General features: G+C 49.8%; 1 protein-coding gene across 1 annotated transcript in view; it reads left to right on the forward strand.

Annotated features, from left to right (window-relative positions):
- Positions 1–18,928, forward strand: part of ALK (ALK receptor tyrosine kinase) — a gene marked incomplete at its 5' end in the record, with an annotated part of 534,776 nt that extends 515,848 nt beyond the window's left edge. The window contains 6 exons of the mRNA XM_084900171.1: positions 339–436; positions 4,239–4,331; positions 6,578–6,679; positions 14,163–14,297; positions 15,686–15,776; positions 17,560–18,928. Coding sequence (XP_084756297.1) covers positions 339–436; positions 4,239–4,331; positions 6,578–6,679; positions 14,163–14,297; positions 15,686–15,776; positions 17,560–18,246 — 1,206 coding nt within the window. The 3' untranslated portion in view covers positions 18,247–18,928. The remainder of the gene's footprint in view (positions 1–338; positions 437–4,238; positions 4,332–6,577; positions 6,680–14,162; positions 14,298–15,685; positions 15,777–17,559) is intronic.
- Between the last annotated feature and the right edge of the window lie 3,365 nt (positions 18,929–22,293).

A 22,293-nucleotide genomic window follows, 5' to 3' on the forward strand; every position in this document is an offset into this window, starting at 1 on the left:
GCAGTGTGCCACGCCCTGTGCTGGTACCATGGAGGTGGCCCCTCCTGGCTTCCTATCATTCGGGGTTCCCAGCCCTGGCTGCACTGTTCCTCACCTGGGGTGCCGTGAAGCCTGCAGGTGCTGCACCCACCTGGAGTGATTGGTTTACTGGTGGGGCTGAGGCCCCAGCATCCCTATTGGTTTAAACCTGTCAGGTGATTTTCTAATGGGAAGCCAGGCTGGGACCCCGGGGAACAGCGAGTCCAGGTTTGGCCTCCTTGGGAGCACTTGAACTTGTGTTTCAGGTCTTCTCTCCCCCGATAGCCTCTCACCAGTGGATCATGTCTGCCTCCCCACAGAACCAGCCCTCCTCCCTGGCCATGCTGGACCTGCTGCACGTGGCCCAGGACATTGCCTGCGGCTGCCAGTACTTAGAGGAAAATCACTTCATCCACCGGTGAGTCCACGCGCCCTGCTCGCCTCCCTCCTTCTGCTTCTTCCTTACCCGTCTCAGGCCCAGCTCTCCCTTTGGCTGCAATGATGGGTCTCCCTCCAGTGAGGACTCGGCTTTCTTTGTCTTTACGGTGACAACTTACTCTGTCAGGGCTTCCCTCGCCCCGTATGTAAAATGGGTATCAAAATACCCACCCCTGCCTGTGTCTGGAAGTGAAACCTTCAAGTCCTATATCACTGGAACGCTCCCTCTTGCCCGCCGTTGTGACTCTGTGATTGAGTGTCGACCTAGGAACCAGAAAGTCGTGGTTTGCTTCCCTGTTGGGGCTCGATTCCCAGTGTGGGGCGTCCAGGAGGCAACCGATCAATGATTCTCTCTCATCATTGATGTTTCTATCTCTCTCTCCATCTCTCTTCCTCTCTGAAATCAAGAGAAATATATTAATTAAATAAAATAAAAACTGAGCTCCTTAAGGCCCATTAAAGGAGTTCATAGTTTCACACACTTGACTGTGAGTGCTCAAAGGTGAGGACCCTGTTTTATTCATCTCTGACACATAGTGTATCCCTGACACATAGTGAGGCATAAGGAAGGTTTGTTGGATAAATTAATTTTTCTGAAATACCCTGAAATGAGCATAATGATTATTTGATTTACTTAAACACCTGACTTCTACTCCACCGGATCCTCGTGTTTCAATGGTGTTTGGGCTGCTGTAGGCATCAGAGCAGGCTGATCTCTGTCCGCTGGCTGCAGGGGTCTTTCTCAGCCGACAGCTTAATTCTGAAATCCGAAAAGTCCAAGAGGTTGTCGGGCTCTTTGCAAAGCTCTTCCTAACGATTTCCTTCCAATTTCATAAGTAACAACCCGGTGAATTAACAATTATGTGTTAGCTCAAGTCTCCAAAGGGGATAGGCATAGTCCTAATCATTAGAATATTAAATACAAAGTAGAAACGAGAAGTGCTGCCTGAGGCTGGCAATGGAAGAGCATGGACATAGCAGGAAGTTATGCCCGCTCCCTAATGAGAATGGGGAATTCGAGATCAAGGCACACACGCATCTGGCTGCCCAAAGTTATTCCCAAAACCAGGCTGCACACTCTCACACGGCCTAATCTTGTACTGTCACATCACCTCTGGTCTTCAGTCCTTCCTCTTGATTCTAAACCTTCCCAGCCTCTGGGTGACTTTTCCTGATGGAAACAGTAGAAGCAGAGGAGGAGCGGGGGCCAGCCCTCTGTTCTCCTCCAAAGCCACAGCCCCTGCTTCAGGGCTCAGGTCAGCCTGCCGTGTCGTTCTTGCCCTATCTGTGTGCCCACAACTTTGCCTGCATCTCAGCTCTTTACTGTCACTTGGGCATGACAGAGCTGCACCCTTTGTGGCATTCGTCCTTGGTTACAGCCCCCTTTGCATCGATGTCTATGTCCTTGACAACTGGACTCATCCGAGAGCGACCTGTGCAGTCACCTTGGTGCCTTCCGATGTCCCCCTTTGCTTCTCCCCGAGAGCATCTCTGCCTTGTCAGCACCGAGCAGACACACTCCCTGGCTGAGGGATCCCATCCATCTTTCCTCCGACGTGTTGAAACCTGCTTCCCTGAAGCCAGGACACCTGGGCCCATATCCAGGGCTCCGTTATTAGAGATGATAAGATAACAGGGGCCCATTCTCTCCGGGTTTCCATCGCCTCCGTATCTGTGAGGAGTTACTGAAGGTCAGAATTTGATCCCAGAGTAATAGCTTGTTGCTCCTTTTATCTCTTTTGAGAAATGAAATTGTCAGAGATAAATCAAGAATGTATCACATGATCTGCTTTATAAGCAAAAGGCGACTTCTGGCAGAAATTGACTGTCTCAATCCAGGCTTTTCTTCTGGGGAACGTGGTATTAGGAAAGCATCTTTTGCATCTCCAGCGGGCTGCGTGATCTGTGGCGCATGCCCACGAAAGGATCACCTCTCATTCTCTCTCCTCCACCCTTTATCTGTCCCCCCATTCCCAGGATCCCATGCCAGGGCACCCCCTGAATTCAGAGTGAACACCCCATACACACTCCCATTTTCTAGGTCTGTTTCCTTTGATTGTAGTTTATTACCACTTCACGAATTATGTGTCATGCTACCAGTTCCTGGTGTGTTCTAGGATACTGTATTTACTTTCTTGCCATTACATTCAAGATCACTTTTTGAAGCAACCATTCCAGGCACATCAGCGTAAAGACCTTTCTGGAGCCATAAATACTGTCCCTGCTCTACTTCGCTGTATTTCTCTTAAGAAGTAATGGCTATCTACCCCATTATTTTTCTTCTTTTTGGTGTCATGCATGTTATGCTTCTATGGTTTTATTAGGGCATCTTATGCACCATTGCTCCTCGAAATTCAACTTAAACCTCTGGGTCAGGAAAGTGGTGTCAACAACATCCGTTTCCCTCCCTGGCCCACCGTTCCGGTTTCCTAAGCCACAATTTCCAACCCAGACCTGTTTTTAAAGCACTCTACAGTTGTTTATTCTGCGCGTGCTTCTCGATCAAAGACCAGGACCTTCAAGAAATCAGTCAGAAACAGGCAAGCCCCAGCCGTGGCCCCCAAGGACCGCTGCTTGTTCCTGCCCTGGACTTGTTAGGCCACCCCAGACTCCTCTGGCTGCACCTGCTCCCCCCGGCAGGCCAGGAGTGGGGAAGCGGGGGGAAGGGAGAGACAGTCAGTGGCAGGAATGCGAGGCCTCTGGCTATGCCTTAGGATGCTGCCCGCAGGTAGACCATCTGGCACTCAACGGAGAGGAGAATGTGGCTCCAGAACCTGGAAGAGGGGTTTCTTCAGCCACTGGCTAGGGGGCAGGCAGCTTATCAAAAGCTTTGGAGGAGCCTAAACCGGTTTGGCTCAGTGGATAGAGCATCAGCCTGCGGCCTGAAAGGTCCCAGATTCGATTCTGGTCAAGGGCACTTACCTTGGTTGCAGGCACATCTCCAGTGGGGGTGTGTGCAAGAGGCAGCTGATCGATGATTCTCATCGATGTTTCTGGCTCTCTATCCCTCTCTCTTCCTCTCTGTAAAAAATCAATAATATATATATATATATATATATATATATATATATATGTGTGTGTGTGTGTGTGTGTGTGTGTGTGTGTGTGTGTGTGTGTGTATGTATATGTGTATATATATATATATATATATATATATATATATATATATTTTTTTTTTTTTTTTTTTTTTTAAAGCTTTGGAGGAAATCCTGGATGGGAGAACCATAATCGCCGATTAACAAGGACAACCATAGCTATGTGGGCATGCCTTAGCCTGCTTGAATTTGGTAGCATGGAAGCCATGCTGTTCTAGAAGTCGCCTTCAAACAGCTGGCAGGAACCAAGCTGTATACACAGTAGCTTCGGGATGCCTTGGTCCCTAGTACCTGCTTTTAGCGTAATTTGTGTAATGAGATGAAGATAATAATAGCACCCTTTACCTCATAGGGTTGTTGTGAGAATTAGCTATAAAGCACTTAGGACAATGCTCAGTACATAGTAAAAGGCCAGTACATTCTAGTTTCTATTATAGTTATTTTCATGTTATTGTCCTAATAAACATTTCCAATCATCTCCCTAAGCGTTTCCCATTTCCCTCGAGTCCTGAGGCCCAGAATTGGCGCGGCTATGTCTTTCCTACTGAAGTGTAACGCAGACAAGGAAACACAGAGTGGAGGGGGAAACTACTTGACCTTCTGGTGAGAGTGAAAATCCTAGTGCTGAGACGACGCGTGTATTCTCCCAGGGGAATAAGGACCTGTGTTTCCCATTCATTTGTCCAGGGACATTGCCGCCAGGAACTGCCTCTTGACCTGTCCGGGCCCCGGAAGGGTAGCCAAGATTGGGGACTTCGGAATGGCCCGCGACATCTACAGGTGAGCAAAGACCGGGTCAGCTTCTCAGCCCAGCCCTCGGGAGGACGGGGTGTGGCTTCTTGTGTCCTAAATCATGGCTGACCCCTTGTGAGCTTGCTGCCTAAAGTTTCATTAAGTTCCTTCGTGGGGTGTGGGGAAACTTAGTTCTAAATCCGGGATCCAGGATCCCACTGCCCACCATGACTGACAGCAAGTTCTTCACTAGATCGTCTCCAGTTTCATTGCTCTAATCCTAACACACTCTGAGACACAGTAACTGGGATGCGTGATATGGAAGGAGTGTCTGTGTAAACATTAACTCAGGGATTCCAAGAGGCCTTAGTTTCCATGGCCAGAGCATCCCAGAACTGGCCGGGTGCCGGGCCCAGCTCACGGGTCGTCTTTACCCACACAAGGAGACATGGAGTGTAGCTCAGAGCCGATAGGTACATTCTTTTTCCCGTAATATTCTCAAGACTATATTTTAAAACATAAAATAACTTTTTTAAAAATTTCTTTATTGATTAAGGTATCGCATATTTGTCCTCAACCCCCCATTCCAATCCCCCACCCCCACCCCCACTCATGCCTCCAACCCCTATTGTCCTCGGCCACTGGTTAGCTCATATGTATGCACATAAATTCTTTGGTTGATCTCTCCCTTTTATCCCCACTCTCCCCTTGAGGTCCACCAGTCTGACCCATGGCTCCAGGGTTCGAGGTACTATTATAAGTAATTGGGGTAACACAAATCTGGGAAAAATTTTAATGGCATATTGTAGAATAATATCATGTAAGGATAGTCTTTTAATTATAAAACTACTTGTATTGCACTTTATCTCACATTACTTCCTTATCTAATCATTCACAACAGTGACCTGCTCCCTGAGTCGAGCAAGCCACTCAGTGTGTGGTCGCTACACACGTGCCTAACCCAGAGAAAGAGTAGGAGGGCCACGCAGGGCTCTTACTGTTGGAGGGTTAGGGAGTCCCCTGAGGCCCTGTCAGAACTGGCTGCCATCTGCGGGGAGAAGGCCGGTGCCATGCTTTGCCATTGAGCAGCTCGGGGAAGATTCTGAGTTAGCAATATTCTTCACCATAGTCATTAGCCGCTGGTCTCCACCACGTTACCTTGGTTTGCTGCACTCTACCTTCTTTTGCTACCCAAAGTCTTAGGGTTCCCTCCCCTTCTTTCTCAGAGGACCCCGGAGTGCCTGTGGCTTAGTGAGCCCTTCCCCTCCATCCTAGCTCTCACAGCCCCTCTCTCCCCCCGCCCACTCCAGGCTTCAACCCCAACCTGTCCCAAGGCTCCCACACGCACTGCAATCTCATCTTCGGTGTTCTGGGGGAGCTTCATCACCATCAGCCCCTCCCCTGCACCCCCCCCCCCCCCGCCTGTGAATCACTTCCTGCCCCACCCCACCCTGAGCAGAACATCAGTTCTTCGCCTGTGTCACCGAGCCCTGCACTCTCCCTCACTACACGCTGCCCTGTGCTGCACGGGTTCTTGCGTCTGTTCCTCCCACCAAACCCTTTCCTCGGAAGGCTCATTTACGTCCTCACCACGCGGCAGAGCACCTGACACTCTCAACACTCAGTATTGTTTGTTGAAAGCTGCCTCCCACGGTGGCAGGAGAGCACAGGCCAAGGGAGGAGCTGGTGTCAAAGGCGGGGAAGGTAATTAATTCGTTTTCATCAGTGACTTGCACTCATGACATCACCGGCAAAAGATAATAAATTAGCTCGCACCTTTGAAGCCCGCTGCACCCCGGCCCTGTTCCGCGGCTGGGCTGTGTGCCGGGGGCAGCGTCCCGGCCGCTGCCTGGCGTGTTTGTCGGGTGCTGGTGTTGACCTAACACCGCGTGGCACTAGGAGGGAGCCAAAGCCAGGGGGACACAGCCCTGCCGCCCGTGCTCCCGTGTGGCCTCCCATTCCTGGGGCTCAGCAGGAGCAGGCGGCACGGCCACGGCTGGGGCAACGCTGCTCGCTGTGAGTTACAGCAAACGCAGCCCGGCAGGGAGATCTCGCCGTCCTCGGTGGGTGTGTCGTCATTGTCTATCTTGCCTATATGCCTCCGGTGGGCAGTTTTGTGTGTGATTAAATGACAACGTTTTTAACCAAATGATGTGTTCCCCGCTCTCCTGAACCACGGGCCTCGCTGGCTTCGGTCCTTTTATGGGTAGATGGTTGCATTTGCTCAAGTTGCCTGGAGCTTCCACTCAGAGCTGTCCTGGAACCAAGCTCACTTTTCCTCTCCTCCCCCGCAGAGCGAGCTACTACCGGAAGGGCGGCTGTGCGATGCTGCCAGTGAAGTGGATGCCCCCAGAGGCCTTCATGGAAGGAATATTTACATCCAAAACAGACACGTGGTGAGTCTCCCTGCTGCCCTCCCCAGGTCCCCCGTGGGCCTTGGGTGGTGATCCCACCCCTCAGCAGGAGGCCCTGTGTCAGCACATGGTCCACCAGCCGCTCATCAGAAAGGCTCTTTAAAGGCTCCTTAAAGGCTCCTTAAAGCGCTGGCCCTCCCTGAGAGTTTGTGACTCAGGAGATATGAGGATCTGCCTGTCTTACAGGTTCCCAGGGGCGCTGATACTGCTGGCCGGGGGGGTGCACACACGGAGAGCACACGTAATTTTTTTTTTTTTTACATAACAAAGTTGGATTTGAATTTATTCCAGGAGTGCAACATTGAGTTGGGATTAGAAAATTGAGCAATAAAATCTTCACACTAACAGAATAAAGGAGAAAGGAGCAGGGGCTCTGAGGGGCTGCTGACCGTAGCGGTGAGACCCTTCCTACAGCTAAAGATAAGCTGGGCATTGCTGTCTGCACATCAGCTCTGCAGACTCAGCCATCCCGCAGGCCTACAGCTGTGTGCCCCCAGCCCCGGCACCCACCGTCCTGCTCTCTGCTTCTGTAATACCACACGTTTGTGGGATCATGCAGAATTTCTCTCTCCATGGCCCGCTGATTTCACTTAGCATAATGGCCTCCAGGTTCACCCAGATTCTTAAAGAAGGCAGATTTCCTTCTCTTTATGGATTAAAACAGAGCGCGCGCGCGCACACACACACACACACAGATGAATAAAGAAAAGGTGACATGTGTATATATTTATGTATTAATATATGTATTAGTGTGTATGTGTTAGGATATTAATCTAGACACCTAGTAATTATTATATTGTTTAATAAAAAGGTTAGGTAAGTAGGTAGATGATAGATAGATAGATAGATAGATAGATAGACAGATATCACCTTTTCTTTATCCTTTCATCCACTGACACTTAGGTGTTTCCATATGTTGGCTCTTGTGAATAACACTCAGTGAACATGGAGTGCAGGCATCTCTTTGAAATACTGATTTGTTTCTTTGGCTAGATCCCCAGAAAGGAGGTTGCTAAGTCATAAGGTAGGATTGCTGGGTCTGTTTTTAGCTTTGGCTTAACCCAGTAGTCAGCAAACTGTGGCTCGCAAGCCATGGTGTGCCGCTCTGTTGACTAATGAGTTTGCCAACCACTGGCTTAACCCAATGGATCTCAAAGTGAGGTCTGTGGATCAGCAGCACCTGCACCACCTGGGAACTTGTTAGAAGCAGATTCTCAGCCACCACCTCCGGCTATGGAAGCAAAACGCTATGGGTGAGCCCAGCACTCATGTTTTAACAAACCCCCCGGTGATTCCTGTGTGCACCAGCATTAGGGCACCCCAACCCATCCCATCCAGACACAGAGAGTAATGCAGGTAATTAAGTCCTTATTCTGAACACATGCACATCCTATTTCCCCGTGATCCTAGTTCTAAGTGTCGAGAGAGAGAGCATGACACAAATAGACTTGAGCAAGGATGTTCATTTCAACATCATTCACAATAGAGAAAAAGCTCCAACAGGCTAATGTCCCTCATATAGGGAATAAAAACACAAGCTGTGGTTTACTTATGTCATGGGGAATTACTCAGCAGTATGAGAGCACACCCTGTACTCACATACATCAACATGGGTGAATTCCAAAATGACATTTAGCAAGTTCCAAAAAGGGACAGGATGTTATTTAATTTTAATACAAACATTAAGTCCATAATACAGAAACTTTATTGTTTACTGGAGGCCCGGTGCACAAAATTCATGCATGCCTGCACCCTCTCCAATCTGGGACCCCTTGAGGGATGTCCAAACCACCCGTTTAGGCCCAATCCCAGTGGTCCATCCCAACTGTCCTCCACTGCAAGCCTAGTCTCTCCCCCCCGCCACCCCCAACTGCCCTCTCCTGTAGTCCTGGGACCCCCCGAACTGCCCTCCCCTGCAGACCTGGGTCCCCTACCCCTAACAGTTCTCCCATGTAGGCCTGCCCCCCCCCCAACTGCCTTCCCCTGCTGGCCTGGATCCCCCCCCCAACTGTCCTCCCCTGCTGGCCTGGTAACCCCAACTGCCCTCCCCTGCTGGCCTGGATCCCCCCCAACTATCCTCCCCTACTGGCCTGCCCCCCCCAACTGCCCTCCCCTGCTGGCCTGGTCCCCCCAACTGCCCTTCCCTGCAGACCTGGGCCCCCTACCCCTAACAGTTCTTCCATGCAGGCCTACCCCCCCCCACCCCCGCAACTGTCCTCCCCTGCAGGACTGCCCCCCCCCAACTGCCCTCCCCTACAGGCCTGTTCTCCCCACAAATGCCCTCAATTATAGGCCTGGTCATCCCCAACTGCACTCCCCTGTAGTCCTGATCCCCCTCCCCTCCCCAACTCTCCTCCCCTGCAGGCCTGGTCTCCCCCAACTGCCCTCCTCTGCTGGCCCAGTCACCCCTGACTACCCTCCCTGCTGGCCTGATTGCCCAGAACTGCCCTCCCTTGCAGTCCTGGTTCCCCCCAACTGCCCGCCCATGCTGCCCTGGTCTCCCTCCCCCAACTGCCCTCAGCTGCTGTCCTGTTCCCCCCCACCCCACGCCCCCAAAATGCCATCCTCTGCAGGCCTGGGTTCCTCCCAACTGCCCTCCCCTGCAGGCCTGGTCCCCACCCAACTGCTCTCCCCTGCAGGCCTGGGTCCCCCACAACTGCCTGCCCATGCTGTTCTGGTCTTCCCCTCCTCTGTACTGTCCTGCTCTGCAGGCCTGGTCCCCCCACAACTGTTCTCCACTGCTGGCTTGGCGCGCCCCCCCCCCAACTGCCCTCCCCTGCTGGCCTGGTCTGTCCCAACTGCCCTCCTTTCCTGGCCTGGTCACCCCGCCCCCCACTGCCCTCCTCTGCTGGCCTAGTCAACCCTAACTGCCCATAACTGACCTCCCCTGCAGGCCATCTTGTGGCAGCCATCTTGTGTCCACACGGGGGCAGCCATCTTTGGCCACGTGGGGGCGGCCATCTTGTGTCTTGGAGTGATGGTCAATTTGTATATTACCCTTTTATTAGATAGGATACTTTCACACACTGAGAAGTGTATACATGGAAGGAGACGCTAACTTCAGGGAAGGGGAAAGAGCAGGAAAAGGGTGGAGGGTGGGGCTTGCCTATATCTATTTTATTTCTTCAAAATGAGGGAGAATTGTCACAAAGCAAAATATCAACATCTAGAAACAGGTACCTATTTTTTCCTTTTTGAAGTTTAGATTGCTTCAAAAAATGTTTTAAGAAGCAAGTAAGTCACATAACTTCAGATGCTAATAAGAGCTATGGAGGCAGAGAAGCAGAGGGCCCCCAGAGCAGGCTGCTTCAGGGTGGGGGTGGGAGTAGGAGTGGGGATAGGGGTGGCGGTAGGTGAGGAGGGTGTGGAAGGCTGTGTAGGGGTGTTGAACTCAACCAGAGAAGGGGCCAAAATCTAAAATCCAGCCTAAATCGCGGGCTGAATGGTTTACTGAACAGTCATAAACTGACATTGTCATAAACTGACAGCGGAGTGCAGTGATGACAGCGCGGTGCGGGCCACATTGCAAGGCCTGGCGGGCTGGATTTGGCCCGCGGGCCTTGTGTTTGACACGTGTGCTCCAGAGGATGGGCATGCCCACACCTGAATGGCAGCGAGGTGCCCCTGGGGAGGTCTGGGGAAGGCTTTCTAGGCTGTGTGCCAGGGACAGGGACAAAAACTAGTCTTCCAGCAGGAGTGGGATGGCAGGGCAGGCAGGAAGGCCTTGGGACCCAGGCTGGAGGCTCCGGATGCTGATTCTATTCTGAGCACAATGGGAGCCACTGAAGAGTTAGAAGCAAGAGGGTGACATGATCACTTCAAAAAAGAAAAATCACTTGCTGCCATTGAAAACAGACTAGAGTAGGACAGGTGAAGAGGGGAAACCATTCGGAAAATACTGCTCGTTTCTAGGTAAGAGGTGAGAGGGGCTGGGCCTCGGGGTGGCAGTGGACGCTTTCAGAGGGGTCCAGTTCAAGCTTGGTCATGAGTAGTTAGGGAACAGGATGCTGGCCACTGGTACGGAGTGGGTGCGGGAGGGGAACAGGACACTGACCACTGGTGTGGAGTGGGTGAGGGAGAGTGTGGTGATCAAGGACGATGCCCACGACTGCAGCATGAGCCAGTAATGAGCGATGGTGCCACTGAGCTGGAGAGAATGAAGTAGGAGCTGGTGGTGCAGAGAGAACGCTGGGTGTTGGTGAGTGTCGGGTGCATTCTTGCGCGAGGCTGGCAGAGTGACGCATTTGGAAGTCAAGTGGAAAGTGTATGTCAAGTGGAGAGTGTTGGTATTCTTATGACCTAGTCATTTCATTGGAATTATCCTAGAACTTACTAGGTTATTCTAGCACTAAATTCAGGAAATTTATATTAAGCAAACTGTCCTATTAAAAAAATGCAAACATATTTATCATAGTATTCTAAATATTTAAAAAATTTTAAATGATAAGGCAAATATGACAGAACTACTTAGTGGGAATTCTTATAGCATTTGAAATGCTAGTTACAAAATGTTTTATTAGCATGGGAATGTTATGCTATAATGGAATTTGGAAAAAAAAAAATCAAGTTTCAGAAGGCCCTAGCGGCCTAGCTGGTTTGGTTCACTGGATAGAGCATCGGACTGCAGACCAAAGGGTCCCGGGTTCAATTCCGGTGAAGGGCACATACCTATTAGGTATAGTAATAATTAATGTCGTTTTCTAATACTTTTTAAAATCGAATTTATTTAAACAATACAACAAAATTTAATGAACAATATAGTTGCCGTTGTTTTCTACTACTTGTGCCCAACACTCAGGAAGCATTTTAATCCCTCTGTTGTAAAATTCTTATGATTTTGATGCAAAAAATTCGGTCAATGCATTTTTGAGGCATTCTTCATTATTAAATTTTTTTCCAAGAAGAAAGTTTTGCAAAGAACAAAACAAATGGTAATCAGAAGGGGCAATATCAGGAGAATATGCAGGTTGAGGGAGAACTTCCCATTCCAACTGGCGTAGTTTTTCAGCAGTGATTCTTGCAGTATGCGGTCTTGCGTTATCGTGGTGAAGAATTACGCCCTTCCGATTAATCAGCGCGGGTTCTTTTTCTCTTAAAGCTTGGGCTAACCTTTCCAATTGGGCACTATACATTGCACTTGTAATGGTTTGGTTAGATGGTAAAAGTTCATAATGAAGAATTCCTTTAAAATTCCACCAAACACACAACATCACTTTTTTCGCATGCAAGTCAGGTTTTGGCGTGGGCTGCGGAGCCTCATTTTTGTCCAACCATTGAGGCCGCCTTTTCAAATTAATATACAGCACCCATTTTTCATCTCCAGTAACAATTTGCTCTAAAAATGGCAAACGGTTTTGACGAGAGAGGAGCGAACTGCAAATTGTGACTCTTTGATTACGGTTGTTGTCCGTCAACTCATGAGGAACCCATTTTCCAAACTTTTGGACTTTGCCAAGTGCACGCAATTGATTGGAAATTGTTTTTGTGAACAATTTAAAGTTGTCACAAGCTCTTGTTGGGTAATTTGAGGATTTTGCACCAAAAGAGCTTGAAGAGCTTCTTGATCAAAATTGGACACACGGCCTCGACCACTCTTGTCATCTAACGAAAAATTTCCCTCGCGAAATTTCTCAAACCAACGCTGGCATTTTCTGGCGCTAACTGCATCTTGACCAAGAGCACTACAGATGTTTTTTGCAGCCTCACTTGCTTTTCTTCCTAATTGTAACTCGTAAAGCATGCAGTGCCGAATATGCTCTTCATCCGCCATCTTCTTAGCCCTGGTTCTGCAACAAAAACCAAACCAAACACAAACTTTTTCAAGCAAAACTTGTTAATTGCACTTCACACGTTCTGTAGATACCACGTGTTTGAAGGTTATGTCAATACAAGTCAACGCCAAGCAAGATTTTAAACGAATGTTTAAAAACGACATTAATTATTACTAGACCCGATAGTTGCAGGCTCTTCCCTGGCCCGGGCCCTGGTTGAGGCTCATGCAAGAGGCAATCAATCAATGTGTTTCTCTCACATGGATGTTTCTGTCTTTCCCTCTATCTTCCACTCTCTGAAAATCAAGGGTAAAATATTGAGGATTAACAAAAGGAAAAAAAAAAAATCTAAGCACTAAACTTGACTAGAACCAAAAACAACAACATGCTAATAATGGTTATCTTTTTACAGAGCATCATATGTGGCTTTCTCATTTATCCATATTAACAATTAGAGGCCCGGTGCACAAAATTCGTGCACGGGATGGGGGTTGTCCCTCAGCCCAGCCTGTACCCTCTCCAATCTGGGACCCCCTCAAGGGATGTTCAACTACCCGTTGGGATCAGGTCTAAACGGGCAATCGGACATCCCTCTCACAATCCAGGACTGCTGGCTCCCAACTGCTCACCTGACTGACTTCTTGATTGCCCCTAACTGCTTCTGCCTGCCAGCCTGATCACCCCCTAACCACTCCCATGCCAGCCTGATTGATGTCTAACTGTTCCCCTGCCAGCCTGTTTGACCCCAACTTCCCTCCTCTGCTGGCCTGCTCACCCCTAACTGCTCTCCCTTGAAGGATTGATCGCCCCTATCTGTTCTCCCTTGCAGACCTGGTCCCTCTCAACTGCCCTCCCTTGCAGGCCTGTTGCCTCCCAACTGCCCTTTCCTGCTGGCCATCTTGTGTCCACATGGGGGCAGGATCTTTGACCACATGGAGACAGCTATCTTGATCTTGTGTGTTGGAGTGATGGTCAATCTGCATATTACTTTTTATTAGATAGGATAGAGGCTTGGTGCATGGGTGGGGGCCAGTTGGTTTGCCCTGAAGGGTGTCCTGGATCAGGGGCGGGGGGGAGGGGGGAGGTTGTTCCCTTGGGGTGTGAGGTGTCCTGAGCGAGGGGTCTGTGATGGTTTGCAGGCCAGCCACACTCCCTGGCGACCCAAGCAGAGGCCCTGGTATCTGGAATTTATTTACCTTCTACAATTGAAACTTTGTAGCCTGGAATGGAGCCAAGTCTCCTGCTTGCTCCATGGCTGCAGCCATTTCTGTTTGGATTTGTTTACTTTCTATAATTAAAACTTCGTATCCTTGAGTGGAGGCCTAGGCCGGCCAGGGTGTGTGGAAAGCTTGGCTTCCTCTTTTGCCGGGGAAACCCAAGCCTCTCAACTGCTCTCTGTGGCTGCAGACATCTTGGTTAGGGTTAATTTGCATACTCATTCTGATTGGCTGGTGGGTGTGCCTGGTGGGTGTGACTTGTGGGTGTAGTAGAGTGATGGATATTTTGCATATTACTCTTTTATTAGGTAGGCTTCTCTGTTGTGGAATGTGTGTAATAAAAAATTAAAATTTTACATCTGTGTATGTGTATATACGTGTGTGTCCATGTGTCCACTTGTGTATCTATGTATGTATTCATGTGTGCATGTGTGTATGTGTGTTTATCCACATCCATGTCTTCTGTCCTCTGCACAGGTCCTTTGGAGTGCTGCTGTGGGAAATATTCTCTCTTGGATATATGCCATACCCCAGCAAGAGCAACCAGGAGGTCCTGGAATTTGTCACCAGCGGAGGACGGATGGACCCCCCGAAGAACTGCCCTGGGCCTGTGTACGACTCTTTTATTTTTTTTTATTAATTTCTTTATTGATTAAGGTATCACATATTTGTCCTCAACCCCCCATTCCAATCCCCCACTCCCCTTCATGCCCCTACCCCCCTATTGTCCTTGACCACTGGTTAGGCTCATATGTGTGCACATAAGTCCTTTGGTTGATCTCTCCCTTTTATCCTCACCCTCCCTTTGAGGTCCAACAGTCTGACCCATGGTTCCTTATCTCTGGGTCTGTTCTTGTTCATCAGTCTATGTTGTTCACCATTTAGGAGCATTTCTACAAGTTCCTAAGCAGTTCTCCTTTTCAAAGCATGTGCAGCCCCATGTGCTTTGTTAAGGTGAAAGGGCAGGTGGCTGGCTTCCCTTAATGCGCCCGAGATAGGAATATGTCTGTGATTCCAGTGGGATGGGTTCGTCTTCCGGCCCCAAAAGCAGTAACTTCAACCCCAAAAAGATGTCCTTCAGCTGGCTGAAGGCCGTGGGCTCACCAAGCTCACACTCCTCAAAGAATGTGTGCCCTGGCCACCAACCCTTCTATCCAAACACCATTGTACTTGAGTCCCTTAAATACAGGTTGGGGCAAATGTGGGTTTATATTTGTTCCTAATAGAAGAATAACCTCTGTGCTTTGCATGCTCAAAACTGTAAACCTACTTTTGCCCATTCCCCACATTTTCTGCTGTCCTGTCTGGCACCCCTCACTTGCTAGCCACAAGCAAGGCAGATGGGCAATCTATTCTAATAAAAGAGTAATAAGCTAATTAGGGTGGACGTCTTCCAGGCATCCATCTGGACAAAGCCACAGCAGCTGCGAAGCCTAAGGCTCATGGCAACCATGGGCTCATGACAGCCATGGTTCAGGCAGCTGTGAGCCCCGGTGTCTGCAAGATCCAGGGCTCAGGCCTTGCAGCTGTCACAGCCGGCAGTGGCAGCAGCAGTGGAGTGATGGGGGTGGGGCCTTCCCCTGATCGGCCTGGTCACCTCCCGCAGAGGACATCCCCTGGGGGCTCCGGACTGTGAGAGGGGGCAGGCCGAGCTGAGGGACCCTCACCTCCCAGTGCATGAATTTTTGTGCACCAAGTCTCTCGAATAATCAGAGTATTCCTCCTTAGGGGTGATTTTAACTCAGGAATGGAATGAGAGGGCCATGTTTAATGGGGACACAGGATGGTTGTATTCATGGCTTTGGCGTTATCTTATACACTTGGCATGATTCCTTGATCTATCAGCAGAGGGCAGCATATGCCAACCACATGGGACCTCGGGTTACCATCCTCAAAGGCATTGCCACCCCCAGTCCCACTTAGAAAAACGTGGGGGGAAGAAATGTACGTTTTATCCTTGTTTCTCCTGGTTTTAATGAATGTGCTGGTCCTTCTTTCAGATACAGGATAATGACCCAGTGCTGGCAGCACCAGCCAGAGGACAGGCCCAACTTCGCCATCATCCTGGAGAGGATCGAATACTGCACGCAGGTACAGACATGCCCCCTTGTCAGCGTCTGTGTGGAAACATTTTAATGATGGCCAATGCGGGAATGTGAAATAAACGTTAAACTGGCCAGAAAAAATGTGAGTTAGGATCATGAGAGTGAATGTTATCTATAAGGTAAAATGATTGGGCTCTCAGTTTGCAAGTTTTATAGTTAATACTAGTAGCTGCTTTCTTCAGCAGCTCACGGCATGGGATCAGTTCAATTCAACTAACTGCCTCCAAGGCACCTAATGTTTTATTGAATAAAACTGGATCTTCAGGGAAATATGGAAAACCCCTGCTTTCCAAGTGTATACCCTCTTAAAAACAGATGGCTCTGTATGAGCACATTTTAAAACATATACCTTTATTGATTTTAGAGAGGGAGAGGGAGAGATAGAAACATCAGAGAAGAGAGAGAATCATGGATTGGCTGCCTCCTGCACGCCCCCCACTGGAGATCGAGCCCTCAACCCTGGCATGTGCCCTGACTGGGAAGTGAACCATGGCCTCCTGCCTGGTTCATGGGTCTTCACTCAACCACTGAGCCACACCAGCTGGGCTGTCTGAGCACATTTTGAATGACTCACTATAGACATCAATAATGAACAGAGAAGCTAAAATATAAATGAGCATCAGAAGGTAGTTATTTTTTATTCTTAAACTCTTTACTGATGAATACTAGATCGGTGTGCTTTCTGTTAAACTGCAGTCATGGTTGTCCCAAATTGCATAAAACATTAAAAGACTCAAATTTCGCCAAGTTTAAATTTCCTCCCACAAATTTTTCTCAAATTTCTGGCAACTGCTTTTGCTTTTCTCTATTACATTCCATGGCCATAAGTATGATCTGTGGACGAAAATAGCACAGAGTTGGTGTGTAAATGGTTTTCCTCACAGCGTTTCAGCATTTCCTGGGGTTCACAAAGGGCCCGTCACAGCCAGACTAGAGGCACTGCTCTGTGACATTTGACATGTAACAATATGAAAAATAAATCACCCACCCAAACATGAGGGAAGCGGGACGTAGCCAAGAAGAGAGAAACCTTGTAAACCAACATGGGATAGTGTGTCTCCTCCCTCCCCCCCGCCCCATTTCACACACAAAAACTTGAAGTCAAACACAGAGTTCTCTTTTTAGAAAGATTTTATTTGGAATAGACTGGAATAATTTTTTTTAATATATTTTATTGATTTTTTTTTTTTTTTTTTTTTTACAGAGAGGAAGAGAGAGGGATAGAGAGTTAGAGACATCGATGAGAAAGAAACATCAATCAGCTGCCTCCTGCACACCCCCTACTGGGGATGTGCCCGCAACCAAGGTAAATGCCCTTGGCCGGAATCAAACCTGGGACCCTTCAGTCTGTAGGCTGATGCTCTATCCACTGAGCCAAACCGGTTTCGGCTCAATTTGCATCTTACTCTTTTATTAGTGTAAATGTTTTTATTGGTTTTTAGAGCAAGAGGAAGGCAGAGGGAGAGATAGAAACATCGATGAGGGAGAAACACCAATATCAATCAGTTGCCTCCTGAACACCCCCTGCTGGGGATCGAACCAATGACCTCTTGGAGGATGGTTGATGCTCAACCATTGAGCTACGTTGGCCAGGCTCCCGTTGGTTTCTCAATCCCCAGTGCCTATAAATTAACATATTCCCAATAAACACTGAATGGTTTCCTCATCAGTAAAGTAAGTTTGGGTGAGATCATTGCTCAGGTATCTTCCAGATCCAACATTTCGTGTCTGTGATTGAGTTTTAATCAGCTCCTTTCTCCTCCCTGCAGGATCCAGATGTGATCAACACGGCTTTGCCAATAGAATATGGCCCACTCGTGGAGGAGGAGGAGAAAGTGCCCGTGAGGCCCAAAGACCCTGAGGGAATCCCTCCTCTCCTAGTCTCTCCCCCAGCAGGGAAAGCGGGGGACAAGCAGGACCCAGCTGCTCCAGCCCCCCTGCCCTCCACTTCCTCGGGCAAGGCGGTGAGGAAGCCACCGGCGGCAGAGGTCAACGTTCCAGTGGCCAGAGGGCCGGCCGTGGGAGGGGGACACGTTGACATGGCTTTCGCTCAGTTGAACCCGCCACCGTCTGAGCTGCACAAAGTCCAGCGATCCCGGAACAAGCCAACCAGCCTGTGGAACCCCACGTACGGCTCGTGGTTCACAGAGAAGCCTGCCAGGAAGGCCCGCCCGCCAGCGCAGAAGGAACCCGAGAGGGGAGGCCCGGGACACGGGGGCGGCGGCCCCGTCCCGCCCAGCGCTACTGCGGGCAGAGTCCCCGGGGCCGCCCTGCTCCTGGAGCCGTCCTCGCTGACGGCCAGCGTGAAGGAAGTGCCCCTGTTCAGGCTGCGCCACTTCCCGTGTGGCACCGTCAACTACGGCTACCAGCAGCAGGGCCTGCCCCTGGAGGCCGCCCCTGCCCCCGGGGCCGGTCACTACGAGGACGCGGCCCTCCAGAGCCAGCCTGGGCCCTGAGCGGGCGCTCGCTGCTTCTCCCGGGGAACCCTGAGCCCATGGAGGAGGCGGGCCGCGGCTCCTCCACAAGCCAGACCAAACGCCACTTTTCCTTTTGTGCCAACTTGTTTTGAAGAGCCACATAGAAGCTGTATTTTCCAAATGCTTTGGAGAGGTTTTGAGCATGGGTTCATCCTATCATTTCAAAAGAAAAAACTGTCACCAACACAAGTGGGAGGGAGATACGAGGCCCGGATTTGGCTGCATAGGGTTGTCCTGCGCAGCTGGACAGGCGTCAGACAGCTGCTCCTGAGGCCGCAGCTGGAGCCAGGGATGCGCCCTGACCTGGGTGCTGTGGCCTGGACCACTGGGGGGAAGGGGGGAGACAAAGAGGAGTCATGTGTGACGAGTCGGCATGGGAAGGACATTCTCTACTTGAAAATTCATGGACAAGTAACTGAAGCGTCACACGTCAAGTGACAGACACTTCCCATTGTGCTGACTCCTTGACGATGATAACATGTGACAGTGCGGCGGTTTGGAGAAAACGTGCACGTTCTCACCTGCAGGAGGTCCTTCGAGTGGCCGGGCCCAGCGCAGACGCTCAGCATTCCGTCAGTTTACCTCATGCCTTAAGCAAACCTCCTCCCGAAGCGCGCACCTGGGACTGCTAACCGAAGATCTGAGTCCATCGCTTTAAAACTTCCCACTAAACAGACTCCGATCATGTAAAACTAAAGATTGGGAGCAGCTGTGAAACAGCGAAGCATAGAGACACACCCCTTCTCATGGGCTGATGTCAGTCCATCTGGGCCAAAACCACCTACGTTTGGTCATGAATGCTACCGGGCTGAAGTTCCCACGGTGACAGGCAGGTCTTCAGGGGGCCCCGAGAGGTGCTACTGCGGGACCAGCATCCTTCCTCCCCGTGTCCACCTCCTTTTCTCCCCCGGTCATGTGACCCCGGCACACATGGGAGTAGAGCTGCTGGAATACAAGCAGCAGCATCTGCACGGCTGTCGAATGTAGATTAAAACTCTGGGGCCGTGAGTGCAGGAACTAAGAGACATGGAGAGCTGAGGCTGACAGCACATGTCACAAAGTAGGGGGTTCTGAGCTTGGTTTTCACAGATAATTTATCTCCACAAAAAATTGACACACGCACTTAGGCAGCAATGCTTTACTTACCAGGAAGCTCCGATCCCATTGTCTCTGTCCGCTCTGCCTCCCTCCTCTTGCCCGGGTCCTCTCCTGGTGACAGCTGTGCCAAAGCCTTGCTCTGGGAGGAAAGCCTTGCTACCCGCGGGACTCTGAGCATTCCCAGCAAAAGGACTGGGTACACACCACCTTCCCGACCTCCAGGTTCACCAGTGTCTGGAGCATCGGCCTTGGACGTGGGAAAGCCATTCTGTTCTGACAGCACCAGGCCGCGTTCACCAGGCCTCCCACACAGACAGACTCCCAGTCAGGCCAGCAGTTCTGAGCATCGGCCGATGCCCTGACCACTTTTCCTTACCTTCTCACCTACATGTTTTCATCGGGCATAGTGAACTCATCTCTAGATAACCACATCAGGAAAAGTTGTGGCTCACGCCAGGCGCAAAAGTAAATCGTCTAATTATGTCAACGTCCATGTATCTCACAAACCACCTGAAGGGAGCCGAGAACTGCGCCTGGAGAACCCTGCTCCTGAAGGAGGGCGGCAGAGGAACGCCAAAAACTGGACATGTCACTTCGCATCTGTAACCAGTAACCGATTAAACGGGGAGCATGCACACGCCTCCGCAGCCGACTCCTTATTGCTGTTCATGGGGGGAGGGAGGGACCCTACCCCTTTCTCTGCTAAAAACTACAAATCATTACATGTTCAGGCTATGCCCTACTATAATATCCACATCAAGTTCAAATTGACAGTCAAGTCTTAAAAGCCTGTGTACACAGCTAAGCAAACGACTCCACAGTGAGACTCGACCGCCTCGCGGCGTTTCAGTGAACTCGCTGTAGGCCGAGGTACCAGCATCGGCACGGCGTTAACCCAGACCCGTGACCCCAGCACTGCCCCAGCCACGTGGCCACCGTGATCCGCGCAGAGGCTGTGATGCTCACATTAACTGTGGTCAGGCGCAATAACGTTTGCAGAGGCCACGTGAATTAAACCATAAGCCAGAATAATTGCTTCCATTCCATGTCTATAAAGCAGCTCATCAGAGTTCACAGCCATCCCACTGGGAAACTGGCCGTTAGTGAGGAATGGCCGGATAATTAAATGAGGCCCCAAAATGAGAGCCCATCCAAACAGCGGGGATAGACTTTATTTTCTTAGCACCATCTACTTAGTAGTCGAAAGTCTGGAATGCCCTCTGCCCGTTAGGGTGAGTTCTGGCTCCCCTGGGGTCGCTGGACCAGCCTGCACCGCAGTGTCTCCTCTTGAATTGCCCAGTGATTTGGGGCTGGGGCGAGGGGACTACAGAAGCTAGAGTGCCCCTGCCCCCGAGCACTGCAGCTCCAGGGCGTCCTGTGCCCACACCCATGGCCACCAGCGTCCCTGGCTCCTCAGCTGTCCCTTGTTTAATGACAGTAGCAAGAACCCTACCAGAACCAAGACCTTTCCAGCTCAAAGCATGAATGTAAAACTGTTATGCTTAGGACTAAGGGTTAAAGCAAGCATCACAGAATGGAAAAGGTTTAGTCAATGGAGTAATACTTTTTTTTTTTTAATTTCTGGCATCTCCATATGACACTTAGCAAACTCGATAGCTCTAAGATGTTTTATGTGACTGCAGATTAACTTTATTCCACTCAGAAAATCTAAGTAATCAGGCTACTTTAATAGCTTTCCCTCAGTAATAGCAGGATTAAAATTCACACCAGCTTTATAGACTAACACAGATGCCTGTGAATTCAGACTCCTCAATAACAGACTCCCACGACAAGACTCATAAAGTTGTCTGGAGTGTTGTCAGTCTGTCTTTGGCGGTTTTTTAAATGGGTCCCCCAAAGAACATGCAATTTGACTTTGCCAATTTCGTCACAGCAGATGGCTCCCCGTGTTGTGTGAACAGACAAAACAAAAACCAGCATCTCTGTCATCCTCCACAAAATGCCCTAAAACAAAGACAACTGCTGAGAACAAACAGTGAGGCGTCTGCGTTAAAATGCTATTTTCATTTGGTAGCCTGAGCAGGTGTATTTAACTTTCAAGACACTATTCATTACGAGCTATTTTTAGCTCTAGATTCACAGCTTTAAAACATCGGGAGAATTCAGAGTGAGCACAGACTATTCTTAACTACAACTGAGAGGCGAGAGGAACTGAAGCACAAACCAAAGCCACTGACTGTCCTCTCCCGGGGGCTGAGCAAAGGTAAAACCAGTGCCACCCGCCCACGACCAGGTGGCACGGCCAGGCTCACCTCAGGAAGCTGCGAGGACCTGCCTGCGTCTGTGTGCCCCTTGTCCGCGGACCTAAGGCCCGCTGCCTCCTGAAAGCAGTTATCCACCGTCACTGCAATCAGCAGGCGCCTATCAGCCGGTTGTAGTCTTAGCAAATGAACTCTCACTAAGCTTTAGCAGCTAATGGATTAGTGCCCTAAGGATATTGACATGTTAAGAAAGGCCATTTTACCCTCATTGGTTTGGCTCAGTGGATAGAGCGTCAGCCTGCAGACTCAAGGGTCCCAGGTTAGATTCTGGTCAAGGGCATGTACCTTGGTTGTGGGCACATCCCCAGTAGGGGAGTGTGCAGGAGGCGACTGATCAATGTTTCTCTCTCATCGATGTTTCTAACTCTCTATCCCTCGCTCTTCCTCGCTGTAAAAAAAAAAAAAATCAATAAAATATATTTAAAAATAAAAGGCCATTTTCCAATGTAGATGAGTAGTAGGCTGATAAGACTTCACATGAGTATAATATTTTGGGTGGTTTAGCACCCATCAGTTACTTGAGAAACATTAAGTGGACTGGGCAGGAGTTAAAAGACACAGGTAGTAGACTGTAATTATCTATCTGTGGAGTGGTGGGGGGGGGGGAGGGCAGGAGAAATAGGTTTACAGTTGTTCATATGGAAAA

This window comes from Pipistrellus hanaki (assembly GCF_964339955.1).
Source record: "Pipistrellus hanaki genome assembly, chromosome: 12".
NCBI lineage: Eukaryota > Metazoa > Chordata > Mammalia > Chiroptera > Vespertilionidae > Pipistrellus > Pipistrellus hanaki.